Source organism: Cryptomeria japonica, chromosome 4, assembly GCF_030272615.1.
Source record: "Cryptomeria japonica chromosome 4, Sugi_1.0, whole genome shotgun sequence".
Lineage (NCBI taxonomy): Eukaryota > Viridiplantae > Streptophyta > Pinopsida > Cupressales > Cupressaceae > Cryptomeria > Cryptomeria japonica.
Genome location: NC_081408.1, coordinates 297,260,799 through 297,283,601, shown reverse-complemented (window position 1 = coordinate 297,283,601; position 22,803 = coordinate 297,260,799). Strand labels below are relative to the sequence as shown.

The 22,803-nt window shown below is 39.5% G+C and overlaps 1 protein-coding gene across 3 annotated transcripts in view; it reads left to right on the top strand.

Moving 5' to 3' along the window:
- The window catches only part of LOC131064403 (uncharacterized), an 84,333-nt gene extending 62,008 nt beyond the window's left edge, over positions 1-22,325 (top strand). For all 3 annotated transcript variants that reach the window (XM_057998687.2, XM_057998636.2, XM_057998572.2), the window contains exon 24: positions 21,919-22,325. In XM_057998687.2, the coding sequence (XP_057854670.2) occupies positions 21,919-22,117 (199 nt within the window). In that variant the 3' untranslated portion in view covers positions 22,118-22,325. The remainder of the gene's footprint in view (positions 1-21,918) is intronic.
- The last annotated feature ends 478 nt before the right edge of the window (positions 22,326-22,803 follow it).

Genomic DNA, 22,803 nt, shown 5'->3' with positions numbered 1-22,803 from the left:
TTGACACTAAACACTAGCTATTATTTGCAAATTGATGGACAAACGAAAATCATGAACAAATGGATAGAAGGCTACTTGAGAAACTATGTCGCAGGACAACAAACAATGTGGATCAAATTGTTGCATCTAAGGGAATATTGCTATAACACAACTCATCATATGTTAATCAGTATGACTCCCTTTAAAGAACTTAATGGTTATGATGCTACTTTGTTTATGGATTTGATTGTTACAAAAAGTAGAGTGTCGAGTGCAAACGATGTGGTGCAGCAAAGTAAGGATATTTTGGACTCCCTCAAGGAAAGCTTGGAGTATGCCCAAAGTCAACAAAAGTTATATGCTGATAGGCAATGTATTGGGAGCGTTTTTGAGGTTGGTGATATAGTGTTTTTATAGTTGCAGCCCTATCGACAATCATCTATCAAAGGGATTGGAGCTGAGAAGTGAAATCCGTGCTTTTAGGGGCCATGCAAGGTGGTCAGGAGGATTTGTTAGGTGGCTTAGGAGTTGGAACTTATAGTCAACAACAAAATTCATAACACATTCCATGTTTAATGCCTTTAGAAGGCCCTTGGACAACATGTCATTTCCTCACAAGAGCTACCACCACTAGACTATGAAGGCAAATTAATTCTTGAACCTGAAATGGTGTTGTATGTGAGGGAGAAGAATTGAGAAATAAGGCCATTCTTGAATATTTGGTGAAATGGAAAGTACTCCTTAAAGATGCAACATGGGAGGGGAATGAGATTTTTGAACATCCAAGTTGGAAATTGCTCAAGGACAAGCCATTATGGGAGTAGAGGATTGTGATGAGCCAAAATTAAGTTGGTTGTCTAGCTTGTTTGAAGTGGTGTTTTATAACACCCATTCTTTGTGTTGCTAAGTTTCCTTTTAAATAAGCAATAAATAATTAATCGAATATTAATCTTAAATTTTGAATACATGTAAATAATTAAATAATTTTAAATAAATCCTTGGCCAACTAAGTGTTAACTTTTTGTGAGTCGGTTTCTTCTTCTTGGCTGACCTATGCAAAAATAAGGATTAATAAGCAATCAAGGGAGTGATAAACTTGTAAGGCATTGAGAGGGGGGGCGAATTATTTCAAGCAAAAACAACAACACAAATCTAATCACCACTTTAAATATCTTGAAGCTTAATAAGCATAAAAGAAATTCACCACATAAGCTAACACTCAATATATCATGCTCCATATAACACAAAGATTTATACATGGAAACCCAAAAGGGAAAAGCCATGGTGGGAGTTAGTACCCACAAGATTCATTATTTGCAGGATAGAAATATTTGACCGGTTAAGGTCATACAAACATGCTCGGTTAGGAGCAGACCCTGTTAGGAGTCACCTGGTTAAGGGATTTACCTCAGCCCTGTTAAAAGCTTTGCCTTGTTAGGAGCAACCTCGTAAGAGGATTTAGACTCAAGTTAATTAGCTACCCTATTAGGGGATTTATAGTTTTAGGTCTATTAGGACCTACCCGATTGGGGGATTTGACTACTGCAACTATTAGGATGACAACAATAAAGTGATCTGCATGGAGCACCTCTGTGCTTGATAAGATTCGCTTCACATTCCTTCAACAACACATCAATACAGAGCTTCACAAATCGCCGCACAATCAAACTCTCAATATTTGCTCTCGATCTCATGCTTCATCTCATACCTCATTACACTTTTTATAAACATCAACTTAGTCAGCTAACAACCTTGCAACAATTTCCTAGGTTCAATGAATCTAGTCAATTTTGCACTACACACTTTACTTGTGTCGGCTACTGACATAACAACTCGAAAATAAAATATAATCGTTATCGGTTTACCGATTTAAGTCATTCTGCTTCTACCGGTTAATTGTTCTTCATGGTTGACTGCTTTGTACATCATAACTGGCTCATCTTGTTGAATCTGCCGTTGCGGTGTGAAACATAGCTACTTGATACAATCTCCAACACTCCTGCAAAACCGCATCACCTAACTCTTCATTGATCGCTCATACCGGTTGCTTGAATACAATTTTGTTCCTGTTTACCGGTTGAAGTCCTATTTGCCGGTTTACTGATATACTGTCTCCTCTACCGGTTGGCCTAAAAGACTTGGATGACTATCGAAACATAGTTGCTATCAATGACAACATAAAACAAGTCATCATTCAACATATTACATCAAAACATCGTCATCAAGATAAAAATCGACTCAACTCATGACACATACTCCCCCTTTGCAATTACATGCTTTTACAAAATTTATCTACTATTCCCCATTAGAATTCAAAATTTTGACTTCACTACTACTCCCCCTTTGACAACCCAGGCAAAGGTAAGTAAATACATGAAAGATAAATGCAATATACATCAAAATTTGCATTATCATGTATAGATATAAAAGGTCAAAATGTTTTACAATGCCATCTTAGAAAATGCATCTCCAAAATGAGACTTTAACTGCTTCAAATCATTGTGCCAAGTCTCCAAAAGAGTCCCAGTTATCTCAACATGTGTTTTGATCTGGCAAGCCAACTCCTCCATGGCATCAATTGTACTCATCTCCGGTTTAGCTAGAATAGCTTTTGTCTCTTTGTAACCTCTGTGCAAAATTTCAATCTTAGGGATCAAAAGTGTTTGGAGTTCCTGCAGTGACTTAATCCTTTTGTCTTGTTCATTCTCATAAGCTTTTAGCTTATGTTGAAGTTCAACAACCGATCTACCATAAATTATAGCAGAATCATTCAGGGGTTTAAATGATTCACTTAGAACATCAAGTTCCTTTTCAGCTTCTTTCCTTTTCATCAAATCATCACAAAATAAGGAAAACTTTGCAACAGTGGAAAGGATTTTACCTCCGATTTCAAGTGCATCTTTAATAAGGTCTTTATTAACTGTCAGAGCAATTTTGTCTTTATCAATATCATTCATCAACTGCTCTACTCTTTTCTTCTTGTATTCCTTTTCCACATTCAGATAGGCTGCATCTTCAAAACTTTTCATCAGTTCACCAGCATCGACAACCAATTGACCTGACTTATCAATCGGTGTAGACAGTCTATTTGTGTCTGTCTCTAGTAATAGACTAGACAAAATCTCAACCGCACAATGTATTTTTTGAGCTTCCTTTTGCCATTCCTTCATTCTTTTTTTCTTAGCTCTAGATTGCATGGCAGTTGCAATCGCCATTAGTTTTGTAGTACTTAATGCATCCATATTGATGGGTCCTTGAATGCTTAATGCATCATCGTCCTCCTCATCATTGATTTTCTGCTTGGAAGTAAATGATAGGGGTGTCACTTTAGGTTCTGTTTTTACTGGTTTCAATTCTTACTCTTCTTTCTTTTCTTCAGTCTTATCCTCTTCCCTCTCCTTGTCTTTTACCGGTGGTGTCTGTGTATCAACAGTTTCAGTGATAACTGGTGACTTTTCAGCTCTCTACTTTTCTTCTCCTCTCTTCGGTTCCCATTCTTGTTGTTCAATCATCTAAACATCTTCATCCTGTACATTTTCAGTTTGATATTTCTTTTCCTCCTCAGTACCGGTTGTATCAATTTCTGTATCATCGTCTGTAATTTCAACTTTTAGTTTGTACATTAACCGGTTCTGTCTTTTCTTCTTCATCTACTGGTTGGCCTCCCATAACAATCTCATCAGGTGTAAAATCACTGATATCAACATTGTCCGGAATATCTTCTGCTTTGAACTTCTCCTGTTGCTCTTCTTCCTCATCAGGTATCAAACCCAGTAACATTTTCAATATTAACTCGGTTTCCATGTGAACTGATTGGGTCTCACCAATTAATAGTCTTGTCAACCTTTTCATAGATCTAAAAGCTGGTTTAGCCTTAGTAAGAATTTCATCTATCTCCTCCTTTGTTGCTTCAGGTTGCAAGTTTTTTAAGAATAAATTCAATAAATTCTCTATCTTGCTTCATGGCTGCCTACCACCTAGCATCAAGCTTATTATACAAAGAATTTGAAATCTGCCTTTGCAATTCAATTAAGGCTTTACTATATTTGTTCATCATAAAAGCAACTGCATCCTCTACTTGCCTTTGTTCATCCTCACTGAACTTATCATACAGTTTATCCAAACTCTTAAGAATACCATAATTCTTAATACTATTTAACAACTTTTCAAAGGATGTAGGTTTAGTTACCGGTTTCTTGACGGATTTGACAGTAGATGCTCCTACAACCTTTGACTTTTTTACTACTAGCTCTCAAAGCTTTCTTCTCACCTTCTGATTCAGTTTCTTCTTCATCATTAGCTGTTAGTCTCTTTGCTTGTTCCTTTTTCCTCTTACTTGAAGTTATCGGTGCTTTAGGTACAGGGGGCTCAACGACTTTACCTTTTCTCCTGAATTGTATCTTAGAAGGTTTCTCCTTTGCCTCTGCAGGTTTTTCCTTCTTAACCTCAACACTTCTTGTCTGCATACCGGTGCTGGTACCGGTTGGGGCACTAGATGCTCGTACTTGTTTAGCTTCATATTTTACTCTAGCCTCTGCTATTGCCTCCTTAGTAAATCCTTGTTGCTCAGCAAATTCCTCCACTTCCTTTCTCACTTTCTTAGCAATTATCGGTCTGGCAAGCTCAAACTGTACTAGTAAAGATTTCTCTTTATATGTACCAGACCTTTCTGCAGTAGAATCTACCAGTTGTGCTAGCAAGTGTTCTGCATATGCAATCGAATGATCTTCTTCAACTTAGTATCCAATAGGCATCACCCAAGTTGTCGTGGGATCAACTACCTCCATCTGACATGTGTCGGTATCAACCAAAAAACATATGGTATCCTTATCTCTCTTAACAACTTGTGTCGGTATCCTCTCTCTTGCATGCATCTTTTTCTGAAAATATTTGAAATAGCCCCAAGCAATCTTACCAAAATCATTACCCAACATCCTGATGTTGTTCTTCATCTGTAACAATGCCGGTGTGTCGTCAGACCATTGAACATCACCGATACTAGGAAAGAAAATTTGAAAATAGAAGAACAATCCGACAATCAGTTGTCCAAATTTAAACTTGAGTCTTTTGTCTTTCTTGATGGATTCAAGATTGAGCACTAACTGACTTCTTAATGCCTCAGACAAATCATAATCAACATTCTCTTTGATCATCCGGTAAGCAGTGTGAATGGCTGCTACAGGGATGTTTATCCTGCTAGAATGATATACCCGGTATCCTATGACCATAGAAGCAAATTTTACTGCGGGGTTATCAATCTCATTAACAGTCATGGTTCTTCCATCCCATCTTGACTGGGTCAGCTTGGCTACATCATTTTTAGGAACTGATCTCAGTACTGGAACTTCACCGGTGGAACACAATCCAGTTATTGCATAAATCACTTCCTTGGTGATCTTATGTGGTCGATCAAGCCACATAAATTGGTGATGCACGCGACTCAAAACATATCTCGCAAGATCATCATCAAAATCATCAATAGAGTTCAGTGCATGGTGAAAACCTTTATTGGTAACCCTCTTAAACTGTTCCTTTAACAATCCATCCTTATTACACATTACCCTATATTGATCAAATATAGCATAAATTCCAAGATCTTCTAACTTAAAGTGAATGTATGATCTAATATCCTCTACATGCAAAACTCTATATGGGACTCCGGATAGGGCTTCGACGGGATCGGTTTCAATGGATTTAAAAGGTTGCCTCTTAAACTCTGGACAAGGCCTGACTGTAACATCTACCAAATCTGGTGTATCCATCTTCAAAGACTCAGATTGTGAAACAGATAACAGGATTTGTCGGATAAATACCTTTCAATGCTTCCACAACTAGGGTTTCAACACTAAGAATGCACTTTCACTGATTACTGATCGTAGATTACTCCAAATTTTCTGTTAGTCTGATCATATGCTGCTCACACAAGCTCTTCTCTGGTCTTTTCGCTCTTCAGGTGCTTACAAGAATGCAAAGATATTCAAAAAGTCTTTTTATTTGCACATTAGTTACTACATTAAATGCTATATCCAGTTGTATAAACAAATAAACCCTAAAACACCATTCAATATACTAGTGGTTCTCACAACACATCGAACCTACCAGTTTGATCACAAAATCACTCCACAATATCAAATGCATCAAGATATGCAGATTTGTCTTACCGCACACTATATAGGGGGTCCGAAAATGGATCTGACTTTAAGCTCCCCCTAAGGTTTTCAACAACTTAGTTTGCAAGTGATGAGTTCTCCACAGTAGGTGATGAATTAGGATCTTTCAATGGTTTCTCATCAGCTTTCTCATCACTCTTCTTTTTCCAAATCTTGTTCATCTCTGCTCTGGTCTCTTCCACATCAACTATCTTCTTCCCTTTCTGGTCATCATATTGATTTACCGGTTGACTCATTTTAGCTTTGCAAAACTTTGCAAGGTGTCCCGGTTGGTGACAATGAAAACATGCCATACCGGATGCTCTCCAGGGTCCAACATTGCCTCTACCAGTCCTTCTGCAATTCATAGCTACATGACTGTAGTTATGACAGATTGTGCAAATCACATTCATTCACTTTTCCATCTCATAGGGACTAGATTGGTTAGCATAGGGTCTCCGCCAATTTGCATTTCTCCGGTCATTAAAAGTTTTTTGCCAATCTCCACCAGACCTTTGATTCATGTGGGGTGTCGGATTATTTGTTCCATACCTGCATTCAATAGCTCTATGCCCATACATGTTGCAAGTGTAACAATATCCATTAAAGGTTCTAGGTTTGTATCCTTCATGCCTATTAGGTTTAAAACCATCAAAAGAATTAGATCCGCTTTTACAAACATTAGCTGTATGTCTTGGCTTATGACAATTAAAGCATACTGGTTTGTAGGGTTTCTTATCTATGGTTTATGGATCTTAGGTGTAGATTTACCTTCTTCAATGTTGTCCTTTGTACTGAAAGGCTCACCTTTCTTAAAGGTAGTATAAACCAAGCCTTGTGTCTCACCTTTCATTCTCTGTGATTGAATTTGTTCATCAAGCATAGTAGAACTTTTGTTAAACTTTGCAAGTGTTTCATTAGCATCAGCAAGTTCCTTTGTAAGATCTTCATTCTTTTTCATCAAACTTTCTCTTAGAGACATTGCCATGTCTAGATCAGCCTTTATTTCTTCTTTTTCCTCATTAAGATGATGATATAGAGTTCCAACCTCCTGGTTCAGCTTAAAGATTTCATGCTCTTTTCTTTGATCTTGTCTTCAGTTGTCCTCCTTGCTTCAAGCTTCCAACTTCAGTAACCAATGCATCCATGTTTGCTTCATCAGAAGAACTGCTTTCAGTAAACTCCATCAGTTGTTCTGCTAGCTCTCTCCTCTTAGCAAGTGAGGCTTTATACTTGACTTTCAATGTATCTAGGACTTCCTTAGCTTCTGCAAGCGGGTTAGACATCTCTCTATAACTCATATCCCCCATGTCTGCCTTAGGGATCTTTCCCAAGCATTTAAGCCTTAAGGGAATTTGGCTCTAATACCAATTGATAAACTTATAAGGCACTGAGAGGGGGGGTGAATCAATGCAAGCAAAAACAACACAAATCTAATCACCACTTTAAATATCTTAAAGCTTAATAAGCATAAAAAAATATCGCCACATAAGCTAACACCCAATATATCACGCTCCACATAACACAAAGATTTATACGTGGAAACCCAAAAGGGAAAAACCACGGTGGGAGTTAATACCCACGAGATTCACTATTTACAGAATAGAAATCTTGGACTGGTTAAGGTCATACAAACATGCTCGATTATGAGCAGACCTTGTTAGGAGTCACCCGGTTAAAGGATTTACCTCAGCCTTGTTAAAAGCTTTGCCCTGTTAGGAGCAACCTCACAAGAGGATTTAGACTCAAGTTAATGAGCTACCCTGTTAGTGGATTTACAGTTTCAGTTTTGTTAGGACCTACCCGGTTAGGGGATTTGACTGTTGCAACTGTTAGGATAACAACAGTAAAGTGATCTGCATGTAGCACCTCTGTGCTTGATAAGATTCACTTCACATTCCTTCAACAACACATCAATACAGAGCTTCACAAAACGCCGCACAATCAAACTCTCCATATTCGCTCTCGATCTCATGCTTCATCTCATACCTCATCACACTTTTTATGAACATCAACTTAGTCAGCTAACAACCTTGGAACAATTTCCTAGGTTCAATGAATCTAGTCGATCTTGCACTACACGCTTTACTTATGTCGGCCACCGACATAACAACTCGAAAATAAAACATAATCGTTACCAATTTACCGATTTAAGTCATTCTGCTTCTATTGGTTAACTGTTCTTCATGATTGATTGCTCTGTACATCATAACTCGCTCATCTTGTCGAATCTGCCGTTACGGTGTGAAACATAGCTATCTGATACAATCTCCAACACTCGTGTAAAACCGCATCACCTAACTCTTCATTGATCGCTCATACCAGTTGCTTGAATACAACTCTGTTCCTGTTTACCGGTTGAAGTCCTATTTGTTGGTTTACTGATATATAAATTATATTTAATAATATGTATTGTAATATTTACTCATAATATTTAATAAATTACATAGATAATAATATAGTAAATAATATAAATAATAATATTAAACAATAAATTAGGCTCTTAATAAATAATAATATGTTAATATTGGGTTTTATATATTAAGTGTTTAAGAAAGTAAGTTTAGTTCCCTACTACTATAGTTATTTCGGACTCCCTTTTTAATGGTGAGTGTTGTGTTGTAAACAAAGACGCCCCATTGCAAATGGGGACCCCTATTTTTTGTTTGCTAGCCTAGTGTTTTGTTTGCTTAGTTTTAGTTTGGTGATAATTTTGTAGTCTCTAGCCTTTGTTTGTGAGAAGGGTTTTTGTCTTTTAAGTTCAAGAAAAGTGTATCGATCAATCTTTAAAATGAGAGTGTGTCAATTTTTAACCGTAAATAGGTGTGATCTAGTCAAGAAAAAAAGAATTAGGTTTCAAGTCCATGAAGTTCAAGATTGGGAATTGAGGGTGAGTGTGCAAAATGTTGTCAAATCTGTTAAAAAAGTTAAGACTAGTTGATAGAAAAATGAAATTTCGGAATGCGAAGTGTGGAAAATGGAAGAAAATCCAACGATGTGATACCAAGACAAGAAAGATAAGAAAAAATTATTAAAGTCCAACAACTGACCACAAACGGGTCAAAGGGACTGGAGGTTACAAACGAGGAGAGCCGTCACCAGCATGGACACCGAACGGGGCCCTCAAAGATCAAAACAACATAAATAGCCGAGGCCAATAGCCAACAAGTCAACAGAGCAAACCCTAAGAAGCTAGAGCAGTGGAGAAAAACCTCAAGACCAAGGGTAGGCTGTAGGACGTTGTTGTTGGGTAATTCGGGCCCGACTAGACGAAGGCCGATGTGTGAACACTCTATGGGGCTTTACTGATCTGGAGTGACTGAGAAAGGTATCAAACTGTCTTTTGGTACCGTGTGTGGGGTGTAGCTCCGAGAAGGAGGTAATGAGCTGGCAAGATTGAGGGTGCAAGGGGTGTTGTAGCGACTGACCTCAGAGTCTAAGGGTCGCCTGAAAGTAGAGAGCAAGGCATCTCTGGTCCATGCATTGCATAGAATGCTATCTTGGGAAGAAGACCCCCATGGGGGTTGACCCAGGTGGTATGAATGTACTATTTGAAGATGTCGTCTCTGGTGCACCTATTCAACTCCTATCTAGAAGAGAGGAGATGGTGAGGGGCATCGAGAGAGTACTAGAAGGGGGAGGACGATCCATCTCAATACCCATAGAGCCAAGGAGGGTCGAAGCCCTAGTGAACCAACAACAAGCTCTCCTTGAAGGAATCAAAGATGCCATAGCCTCTGAGTAGTAAGCAAGATAGGGATATTTGTGATGCCCAGCGCCGGAGTCCGCAAAACCACAAAAGCAGTGAAGGAACCAAATAAGAACAAAGATGCCCTCAAGTCTGAAGGGGCGGTCACGGAACACAGCCAAAATGATATTGTGGGGAGTAGATTGCTTACATCTGATGATGTCTCGAAGGAGGAGGATCTGGACTCGCTCAATATACATCCAATTAGACTCCAATAAGGAAGTCCTCCAAACCAAAGAGTTGTAAAGAACAGTAGGCCGGATGAGAGTATCCAAAAGTGTCATCTTGGAGGAAGTGTCCTCGAAGTGGTGTCAGAAACATTGTCTCTCAAGAAGGGCCAAGGAACCATATCCCTTGTTGATACGTGGCTGGATGGTGGGTCTCATGTTGAAACGAGGGCTAGAGAACTTAACCCCCAAGTATGTGTAGGAGGAGACAATCTTGATCTCGGAGCTACCAAACGAGAAGTGAAGATGAGAGGTCTTAAGACAGTTAAAGACCATCACCTTAGTTCTCCCCAAATTAACTGTCAATTGTCTCAGGTCACAGAAAGAAGCCAAACAATGCAGATGTCTCTACAGGCCCTCAGGGGAGGAGGCTAAGAGGACAATGTCATCTGCAAAAAGAAGGATGGAGATCAAAACTTGATGGAGATGGCACCCATTCTCTTCCAACAAATGCTCGTGCAGGAAACCCTCCAACTCATCAATGTAGATCCCAAACAAGGTAGGAGATAGGGGGCAGCCCTGTATGACGCTAATGGTGCTGCTGAAGCTGGAAAACCCCGTAGGTGTTCTGAGCTGGCCCAGGACCTTCTCATAATGTCTCATAATGGCGGTCAAGAGGATCTCGGAAATATCGATGCAAAATATCTGGAAGAGGGCCCACCTCGGAATTGTGTCAAAGGCTTTGCGGAAGTCCACAAATCAGCAATAAACCTTCGATGCACGGTGACAAGACTCCTCAATGATGTCCCGAAGAGCCAAGATATGGTCCATGGTTTGGTAGTCTTACCTGAAACTTGCCTAGCCCTTGGCTCAAATGTGATGATGATTCAACTCTCTAGAGGAAAATATTTAGAGCAGTGGCATAAAGCTTGGAGAAGGTGTGGTTGACCATGATGGTCTTGTAATTACTGGGGTCAGATGAAGGTCTTGTCTTCTGGATCGAATGGAAAACATGGTGGGACCACGAAGGGGGAAAATCCATGCAGACTACCTGATTAAAGACGTCGAAGAGGTAAGCCCCCAGAACAACAACAACATGCTTGAAGAACTCAGAGTGAAAGCCTTCCTCGTCCATAGCAGTACTCTTGTTCATGCCTCATTGCTTCATTGATGGTGGTGTAAGTGAAGAGATGGCAAGAGGGAGGGGGACTGGTTTGGATGGGGATATCGTACAAAGTGGAAGTATGGGAGACCAACAGGTTATGGGCCAGCTTGAGGGGGAGGGAGGAGTGACAGGGGAAGAGAGTGCGCCAGAAGGGCTTGGGTAACAGAAGAGTGAGGTTCGAAGGGCACTTCTACGTTGGGAGATTGGTGCAGGGCACCTAACACTCCAAGCATGCAATTTTGTTTCTTTCAAGTTTTGTGTGTTGTCTTTATGATGTAATAATGGAGCAACCATTTGGGACTTAGTAGAGCCATGGTTGAGTTGTCCAAGTTTTGGTTTGAGTCATTTGTGTTCAGGATGTTGTCAGCTTGAGAAGTGAAATGCTAAGGTAGATCACAAGAGTAGTACTCCAGATGAATGTTATCATGTAATAGGGGTCTATGGTTTTGTGTTTAGGTCTTCTAGGGTGTTTGAGGACCTTCAAGAGTCTTGAAATGCATTAGAATGCAAAGTTGCATCTTAGGAGTCAAAAGCTGTAAAACGTTGCTGAGCAACATTTTGCAAAAGTTGCATTTTTGGTAGATGGCATTGAAAAGTTGGTTGAACCAATTGAACCAACAACATAAAAGCCAAAATTCACTTCATTGTACGGATTGGACAAGAGGGAATGCAAGAACAAGTTTTTGTTTTTTGAAGCAATCTTGTCTTTCACCGTTTTTTGACTGTTTTCTCTTGTTTTCATTGCTTGGTACGGTCCAGTACGGACTTGATTGTACAATCTCATTGCAGGGCATGAGTGTTCATTGATTTTACTTTCCGATATGTTTGATTTGCAAGACTGATTGTCTATAGTTTTAGAGATTTCATCCATTCTTTGCAACTAGGTGTAAAACCCTTGCAAGTAGGGTTTAAGAGCAAAAATGGCTCTAACTTAAGCATTCATTGATGGTACCTGTTGAAATCAAGAGGAATGCTAGGTTAGGGTCTGTACATAGGTTTAGGATAGGTTTTGTTGTTTTGTAGGTCCTTGTGGAGGAGAAACAATGAAGCCCTAGGCTCACCGTTGGGAGTAGGGGAGTTAGGACAGCAGAAGAAGTGTGTTTTTAAGAGCACGAGAGGATTGGTACAAGACAAAGTGTCTTATGGTTGGAAAGCCCTGAGTATGCCCTTGAAGAATCCCTAATTGTTTGGAGCAGATGTTCTGACTGGTGAAGGGTTTGAAACACATCTTTCCAAGTCACTCGGTGAGGCCTAAACCATTGAAATTAGTGCAATATTGGAAACCCTAGGTGTACAGATAACCCAGATGCAATTTTCCAGTATCGTCTGTAACTCTGAAAAGGGTACTCAAATCTATAATTTATTTCTAGCCTTGTCTGGGAAGTTTGCAAACTAAGTCCCTAAAACCGTCAAGGGAGGGCTAATTCAATTAGGCCTATTTGAGCCTCGTAGAGACCTAGAAAGGTTAGGAAACCATAGCGATGGGTTCGGTGATGCTAAAAGCTTCAAAAGACTTCAAAGACACTATGTAGATGCATTTTTTAGTCCTTTGAAAGAGGTTGAGTGTTGTGATCCTTGCAGGAGTTGTTGGAGCCTTGGAGTGGTGTCAGGAGATTGAGGTGGCAACCTCAATAGGTGGAGTTGATTGTCTTAGACCAGTGGCCATACCTTGGAGGCAAGCCAAAGTGGTTCAGACCTTGGAGGTCTCAATAGCAAAACCCCTACTAAGTGCCATTGAATGGGCTTGAGTAGTTGAAGGGTTGAGTAAGACAAGTCAATCAAGAAGTGAGATGGGTCCAGCTCCAAGACTCTTTGCATCAGAGATGAAGAGACGTTTCTTGCGGCGGAATATGTGACGGTAGGAGGTTTTCAGCCAAGTGGAGGGGTAGGTTATTTCAGTGAGAAGTTGAATAATGCCTGGAGGAGATATTCAGTGTATGATCAGGAGTTTTATGCCATAGTTTGAAGAAGGGGGGGGGCGCACAAAGTATGGAGAGAGGGTAATGAAGAAGCGGCTAATGGAAGGGATGAATGATCGATTGGAGAGAGCGTAATCAACCACACTAGTACCACCACCATGAGGTCTACAAGTGAAGGAGTGAGAGCTTAGGAAGCAAGCTAACCCATTACAGATAACCAGATCACGAGACTCGTAGAGTTGAAGTAGATGCGGACCATACTTAGTGAAGGGGCTTGAAGCGTCGTCCGAGGAGCGGAGGAACCCAGAAGAGGTAAGATCCAAATCATCAATGCTTAAGGAGTCCATAGCTCGATTTTGTAGGAGTCTGAGTAATTTGAGTATGGTCATTGAAGTCCTCGATGATGAGAATGTCACTTATGGCCAAAAATTGAGTGATGGAATCGTAGTTGTTAGTGAAGGGATCACCATCCGAACTATTGCGGATAGCATAAAAATTGGAGGCCAGAGGAAATTAGCAAACATCCATAAATGTCCCAGGGGGGAGAACCGCACAACGAAACCAAAACCACAAGAATGTAGTGCTGACATCTGATAAAACCACTGAAACCTGATTCCGAAGACGGTCTCTAACAAGACAAGCGACCCCACCAGACCCATGGACCCCTCCAGAGCTCCTTGTCTTACTCCTAAAAGCAGAGTGCCAGTGACAATCGACGATACTCAGAAGAGGACGAACCAGACTCTCGTGTGTCTCAGTAAGAAGGAGAATGTCAAGGGAATTTTTAATGCATCCAAAAGAAGGCCCGGAGACGACCAAAAAGACCTGTTCCCATTCCAACAATTCACCTTGAGGGATGAATCCCTCGTCCGACCGACCACCCTAAGTTGGCAGGACCATCATTTAGTGGCAGCAACAGGGTTACTAGATTCCCACCTAGGAGGGGGACGATCCTTGATGACAACTTTCAGGTTCTAAATGATAGCCCACTCACCATTGCTCCTCGCTTCTGCAACATGCCCCCGAGAGTGTTTTAGTTCAACCACCTGTACCTTAGTGAGATCTTCATCAAGGTAGATCTTAGTGGGCAGTAGAAAAAGCTTTCGCTTGGCCCCGAGTGCACATAAACGATTTGCAACAAACTGAAAGCGGAGAAAGAGGGTGGAATCGTAGCCAACCTACACTTTGTCCAAAATGATACTGTTGATACCAAGGTAGTCGCAAAGAATTGAGGAGCCAACAACTAGAGGGTCTGTCGAAAGCAAAGGGTGACCTCGCACCTTGAGGTTAAGCTCGTGGGATCGCCTTGTGTGTTCCTCAATAAATTTGTATTGGACGAGTTCTTCGATGCCAACCAAAGGGGGGCTATTTTTGCTGCAAACTGTGGCCCAAGATTTAAGTTGCTTTTCTATTTCCATTTTGAGTGAGTCTTGCAAAGTAGTGAGCTCGGTCTGTTTAGTTTTTATCTCCAGAATGTTGGAGTTTTTCACAGTGACCTGTTCAATATTGACGCTAAGAAGACTACACAACTCATAATTCTTGATTGCCAATGTCAATATCTTGGTGGAGATATCTTGCAGTGAAGTCTCGAAGATGTGCAGGGAGTTCTTCAATAGTTGATTTTTGGATTTGAGTTTGGCCACCTAATAAAGCAGGTCCTGAAACATGTTGTTTGAAGACAACTATTGTTGATAGGTCTGAAGGGGAGTGAGGCATGGGAGGGGGGGGATCCTCCGACGACTCCATGGCTGGCACGTGAAAGGGCCACGTAGAAAACACAAATGCAGAAGAAAGGTTGTGCAGAGAATAGAGGAATTAAACAAGCACGGGTGTGCAGGTGAAAACGCAAGCAACAACAATGCAGGAGGACGCAAGCACGGGCGAGGAGAAAAGGAGAAGCAAGCACAAAACACACAATCCAGACAAACATGGTCGACGAGGGTCGCGTAGGTAGAGGGAGGCCGCGTGAAGGTTCGTGGGGTAACTTTAATTTGACGTGGGCCCCACCCTTCCCCGAATGCAACACAAAACCACTAAAACTAGTGATTTCATTCACATTTCTAAGTTTAATTATTTTTACTAGTTAGCTGAAGAGGAGAAAAAACTTAAAAAACACTGGTTGAAGAAGTGAAAAGAGTGAGTGCAAGTGTAAGAGGAGTGAGAAGGAGCAAGAAGAAGAGGAGGAAGAAGATTCTACAACATTTTGGAAAGATTTTTCAAGTACAAGGTAGGTTATTTCTTGTTTTTTGTTTGTTTCATTTTTTGATTTTCAATTTTTTTGTTGTTTAAACTTTTTTTTTTTGATTCATTTCAAAATCAGATTTGATGTTAATCTTGAGGGCAAAATGGTGAATTTTGCCCTCAAGATTCAACATCAAATTTTATATATTGTTTTCACAATTGAAATTTCAAAAAATAATTTGTTAAACTAGGCTGAAGTTACATGCTTATTGAATTTATTTTTATTTTTATTTTGTGAAATGCAGTGTCACTATCACAATGAGCTTCCATGACATGAGTGAAGATGAGATGGAAATCCATTCTCATAGTGGAAATTATTCAAATTTTGAACCTGAGGCTGGGGGGGCTGACCATGGGGTTGATCTTGGAGCCCAATCTAGTTCCATGGCAAGTGCACCAGCTAGTATAGGTTGCCCTTAAGAGTTATTGGCACAGTATGATAGGGTTCCTTATGATCCTAAATCTCGTCTAAAACAATTTGCTTCAAAAATACAAGGCACATCAAGTAGAGGTGGGTGAACAAGTGGCAATGCAACATTTGTGGTCTTACATGGTTTGGTAGCATCACTAGAGTGAATCCACACTTACTTTTTTGGAGAGGAAAAGGTGTGGATCCATGTCGGGTTTTGGAAGAACCTAAAAATATAGAATAGAGAATTGAGATTAACAAGCTTTGGGGGATTCCAGATGACAAAGAAGTTGCAGTCCCTACTACTTTGTCTGCTAGGGCAGCCCTTCAGCAAAGCTAGCAAGTGCAACATACTTCTTCTCATACATTGCAAACGAGAGGAGTCATGTCTAGACCTTCATCCACTTCCACTTCTAGTGCCATGGCCCAATCATGAGAGGCTAAGGGGACAGCGAAACACGATGCAAAGTAACCCCATAGCTGATTTGTTTAATGTGCAGCTGAAGGATGAGATAGATGATTCCATTGGCAGGTTCTTCTTTGTCGATGGTGGTGAAGGGAGGACCATCATATGTGCCACCAGGTGAGACCAAATTGAGGACCGCTATTTTGGATAAGAACTATTCCAAGGTCAATGTTTTGATGGAGAAGATGAAGGCATGTTGGATGGCCTCTGGGTGCAACATAGTTATGGATGGGTGGACGAACATTAGCCATCGTCCACTCATCGACATCATGGTCACATGTGCAGAGGGCCCATACTTTCTTAGAGTAGTTGATTGTATAGGGCATTGTAATTGTGGTCCTTAGGGAGGCTATTGAGGAGGTTGGGCCACAAAATGTGGTCCAAGTAGTGATAGATGCAACCCATGTGTGTAAAGCAGCAAGGAAACTTATTGAGGCAGCCTATAGACATATTTGATGGACTCCATGTTGTGTGCATGCCATGAACAATGCACTCAAGGACATGGGGATGATTGATTGGATTAGAGGACTGGTCAGCGATGTGAGAGATGTGCAGATGTTATTTGCAATCACCACACTTTACATACACTCTTCAAGACTTTCTTGAAGGAGTTCTTGAAACTAGTTGAGACCAGATATGCATCCTATTTCATTTTGATTGAGTTGCAAGAGGCATTGCAACTCATTTTATGACAACAAAGTGGAATAGGTGGGCTGAGGCCAAGACGAAGTAGGAGAGAAGGGTGAAGGAGATAGTGAAGAGTGATGTGTTTTGGATTGATGCAAAATACATTGTCTCCATCATTGCTCCAGTATTCCAGGTCATCAGATATGGGGATGGGGATGCACCTAACCTTGGGGAGGTGTATGAGTGCTTCGATTCTATGCTTGAACAGATGAGGGTTGTTGTGTGAGTGAAGGACCTCACTTTATCATTTTACAATGAGCACATTCGGCCAATCATTCATCGCAGATGGGACAAGCTCAACAATCCCTTGCATATGGCTGCCTATGCCTTGAATCCTAAGTGGTACAAGGCTAGGCCGGGTAGAGTTACACCGATTTAGGATGATGAGGTGAAGGTGAGGTTCTTTAGGTGCATAGAGACGATGTCTGATTCTATAGATGTTGGCATAATTTGCACTGAGATGACAAAATTTGCCACTCTTAGGGGTTATTTAGATGCAACAAAGATGGATATAGAAACTATGGCACATGAGGACCCACTTTTTTGGTGGAATTGTCATTGTCAAAAATGTTTGACTACCACTTTAGCTATTCGTATGCTATCCTAGGTTTCTGGTTCTTCAACTGTTGAGAGGAACTGGTCTACATATAGCTTAATCCACTCTCTTAAGAGGAACAAACTTACCTCTAAGAGAGCAGAGAAGCTTGTGGTTGTACATAGTGCTTTGTGTCTCATTGACCGCAAGACACTTGTGCACAGGGAGAGTCTGGCGACACGATGGGATGTAGAGCCAAAGGAGCCATCACAAATTGATGAGGATGATCATACCACTTCAGATGCAGGGCTGGTTGGTGTTAGCTTGAGGGATCTTGATCGTGGGGAGTCCAACAATTCTAGTGATGAGGAGTTTGCAGATGATTAGAGGCCTCCCGTCACTACATTTTGAGTTTTGACATTTTGGCATTTTGTCTTTTGTAATGCTATTGCTATTTGCTACTCATTGTAATGATGTATCATGTAATCATCTTTATAGACTTTGTGATATCAGATATTTATATTTTCGATATAATAGAAATCTCCAATTTGACATTTTCATTTGTCAAATTTTATTTAGCAATTTGTATTAAAAAAATTCGTATTTAGATTTAGTATTTCAAATTTTGCTATTTTATAATTTTACTAATTTCCTATAGTTTCATTTGCAATGTAATTCTTATACTGTTATACACTTATACATCTTTTCACAACTAGTTTTTCAAGTACTATAATTATATGTATAACCATATCAGCACCACCACGCCACCACCCCCACGCTGCCATCCCCAAACCTAGGCCCTTATTCCACCCATCCCTGCGTCCCCAATGGCTGTGGAATACTAGCACCAACCTATTACTGCCATTGATAGCAATGTGGCCTATAAGTTTGAGACGATACCATGTGAAACACCTATATATCTATGGGTGGGGCTTCCTCAAGAGAGTTTTAATAAAATAATAATATCAAACTAAACCTGCTAGTGGTCATGCTTGCATTTGGTTTTAGGTTTTTTTGCAATAGTAAAAAAATGAGAGTATTGATGCGTGGGTTTGCATAGGAAATGCCACAACACAAATGGAGTTAGTTTGGTGGGAAAAATGCAGTATCAAGAATGCTTCCACAAACGTTTGAGGAGAGATTTGGATTTGGATTTCGAAACGTTTTGTATCTGGAATCAGCAGGGAAATTGACTGATTCAGCAATGTAGCATTAAATACGTCTAATAAAGAAGTTACTCTATGTGCAAGATTTTTTTGAGAATGGACAAATTAGGCTGGAAAAATAGTATCTGATTTAGATATACTCATGAGGCGGTTGGTAATAGCATAGTACGTCCCAGGGATAACAAAAAAATTCTGGTAAGAGGAGGAAATGGTAGGGGATGCCTGCCTCTTGATTGTTTTGGGGATAACCAAGTTAAAGAAAACACGGTGGGCAGTTCAACAAGGACTCATTTGCTTGTCCACGACAATCCTAAACCTAAAACAAGCACGCTAACAACTAAACAAAAAAAAAGCTCATTTTGCCATTTAACATTTGTGAAGGCTGCTCAGATAGAGAACAATTGTGACGAGAATAAAAGAGAACAGTAGTAAGGAGGCAAGAGAGTATCAAAACTATCATTTGAGGTGACTTACCATGCATTTTTCATTGCAGAAATTCTTTTTCGTTATTGTTGTATTTTTTTTTAAGTTTCGATGACTTGGATGTTTCTTTTTTTTCTGTTTGATGTTGCAGCTATGTTTTCAGTTTTCAACCCCCCAAAAAAAGTAATAATGAGGGTAGTGAGGATGAAAAGATTCAAATTCTAGAAAGAGGTTGTAGAGGTACTATTGGGAGTGGGAGTGTTGTAGGAATTGTGAGTTTAAAGTTAAAAAAATTAATTTGAATGCCCTTTTAAACTCCTCAAAATATATGCTATTAGGCAATAGCATTGTAAAAGGGGCTTGTTGAACCATTGTTATTAGGGAATAAAAAATAAAAAATAATAAACACATCAGGTTGTGATTACTCAGAAAAAAACTAACTCTAGCAACTTCCAATTGATTAAAGAAATAGAAAATAACTAACTCTACATTTAGTAACATGTAAAAACCATTAAACCACAGGGATGCGTCCCCTCCCTCCCAAATCCTTGTGTTTCCAGGATGTTGTCAAAAACTTTAAATGAAAACAAAAAATGGTGATAAAATTGCTCCAATGAAATTTGTAATGTAGGTTTTTGTGCTTGTTGGCAGGGTCTACGCCTTGACCTTGCTTGTATTGCAATGGGGATTGCATGAAGACCTTGTGAGGGGACCTGTACCTCAACCCGCAAGGGGTGTTGCCCCTTGACCCTGATGGGTCAAAAGCCCCCAGACCCTCACAAGGGGCATTGCCCATTGACCCCATTGAGGGCTCTACCCCTAAAATATGTAAGGGGTGCTCCTGAAATCCTCGCGAGGGGCATAGCCCCTTGAGCCCAAACCTTCACCCACTATTGTTATTATTAATGCAATCATTGCCATGGGTTTAATATTTATCAGTTTAAACTTCACTTAGTATGCCAAAGGTTTGTTTGCAATTTCTATACTGATTCTTGATTCATTCCCAAAGTTTGAAAACTCTTGTTATCATTCAAATTTCATTGCAATCATTGTCATGTTTTTAATGTTTATTAGTTTAAACTTTACATAGTATGCCAAAGTTTCATTTTCAATTCTTATACTTATTCCTTAGACATCTTTATATAACTAATTTTTCAAGTACTATATGTATTTGCACCACCTCTCCCCCGTCCGCCAGATGTCCCTCTACTGTCCCCAAACTTAGGCCCTTGGTCGCCCCATCCCTGAAACCTGTTCCCCTGTCTCCTCGTCAGGGAACTTGGTGGACCTATGGTAAAAACTGAAAAAGGAAACTAACCTAAGCTCAAGCTTAAAAAAATAGTTTACTGTTTAGCGTTAGGGTCCACCAAAAATCCAAAAGAACAATGATTTTGAGGGCTTCATAGGAAAGAACCATCACCAAATTGGAAAACAGGCTCTGATGTTTTTAATAAACTGCATGTTAAATGCATTTTTTTTTTTGAAATTGTGCAGTTTTTGATGTGGTGAACTGGTTTGACCTGGTTTTGACCAGAGTCAGTTTATTGAATAAGCCAGGCAAACTCGATCAAACTGGCATGACATCACGTGGTTAACTGCGTCTAATTCCTAGGTATTGCTACTATGGATTTGTCAAACACAGCATTTCAGCCTCTGGCAATGCTTCTGTTGTTTCACTTGTTTGTCTTGGCATGGAATGCTATGTATCAGGTGCTGATGCTCACCTTTCGGAAAATTACATTGTCAGGAGCAGATGCTACTGTTTTGCTTGCCACAAGTAGCGTAAATCAATGATACAGACTCTAAGTCAAGGAAGTCAGGTCTACAATGAATCTGTAGTTATTTTAATTTTTCATAGCGGCGACAAGTTCAAAACTTTGATATGCTCTTCTATTTATCAATAAAACAGTAATTTTTTATTTTTCTGTACTCGGGATAGTAGACAACTACGAGTCTTCAAATTTGTGGCTGGGATTCTCTGGGATTTTTTACTAGGATGAGAACATTTTCACTATTGTACAAATGCAAGAAATGCCCCAGCACATATAAAATAAGAAGATAACTTTGAAATCCTGGCAAGATAATTTTGTATGTGTTAACGCTACCTGGAGCACACTCTTCCAATCTGGTTAAAATTGAACCCAAAAATTCTGACAAATTTACAAGGGCATTGGTCAAGATCTATTCAATTAAATCTTAGGGAATACAATGCTTCTGTTATGAAAGTTATAACATGATCGGTGAACATGACCAAAGGGCTTCCTGAATTTGATTTAAAAGATGATGTAAAATGGAATAGAATAGAAGACTTGTAATGTCCATTAGACCAGAGATGCTATCTTTGCTTTATCAAGAGCTGATCTTCTGATATTCAATTTGATAGTGAACTCTTCTATTCTCTCGAGTTCTCAACCTTCTCACTGTATGAACGTGGCACATTTTCAGTTACTTTGAAGAGGATGGTAAATGAAGTGATATGATATGGAGAATTCAGTTTTGCCAGTCAAATTAGCGAAGTGTAGTCTAGACACAGCTTCAAAGTTTAATTTAGTCTGTTAAGTTGTCATTTAAGACTGAACTTATGTGTAAACAGTCTGCTTCTATCTTCTAGTTCAGGAATGACAGATAATTACTGCTTCAAATGACATTTTCTTGCAAAATTAGCTATAAAGTAAGATTTGTATTTTCCATTTTGCATATGGCCTTCGTAATATTGAATGTATACATATACATGTAGTTTGTGATGTGTGGGTTTCTGGTGCAAGTGAGGAAGTACAGGACGTGTGTATGTACCTTGCATTTCGATTTGAAGTATTTTTTACAATACCTTCTTGAAGTGCCATAACAATTAAGTTTCTTTGCAGGATCCCTCTTCCCCTATCACTCGATATCATCATGAGGAGGTTGGAAAACTACTATTATCGGTCTGTGGAGGCTTTTGAACATGATATCAAAGTGTTGTTTACCAATGCTAAGTTTTATTTTTGCAAAGATACTCGAATGACTTCAAAGCTAAATCGATTAATGGACAAAATTTACAAAGGTCTAATACATGAATCATGACAGTTTTGTAGGAATTATGGAAAGGGCAGATTGTGTTGTAATATTTGTAGATAATTTTGCTCCAATTCTTTGAGTTGTGCCAGAAAAATTGTTTTGGGCCTTCCAAGCAATGAATACTCCAACGGGTCGAAGGAAAATATCGGCCAAAATTCATTGATGTACAGATTCACTTCAGCCAGAAATAAATGAAAAGAATCCTATTGCCCCATCTTGTGTACATTTTGTCACTACCTGTTTGTCTGTTTTTGCATTTATAAAATGTCAGACATTTTTTCATATATCTTTTTGTTGTTGCATTTTTAAAATATCAATATATCTTTTTGTTGGATGAATTGTATTATCTAATGATATTGAAGCCTAACAAGAGTTTCTTAAATTGTAATTTCTCTCCTGTTGATTTCGCAGATGTGATTGTGGAAAATAATATTCACAAAGTCTTCTTGCTCATCTCCTAGACGAAAAAAATTCTTCACTCAATTAACAATATTTAAGTTAATGTTAACTATGTGAAGGTCTAAATTAATGCAAGTGATTCATCTCTAAAAAATCTTCTGGTGCCTACTAGCTTGTTAAGTTTGGTTTTCAGACACAGTTTTTTTGAAACTCACCGTCATTCTTAATCAGAATATCAAGTCATTTTGCAGATTGACTACATCTGGTTTATCTCATATGTACAATTCAAATCT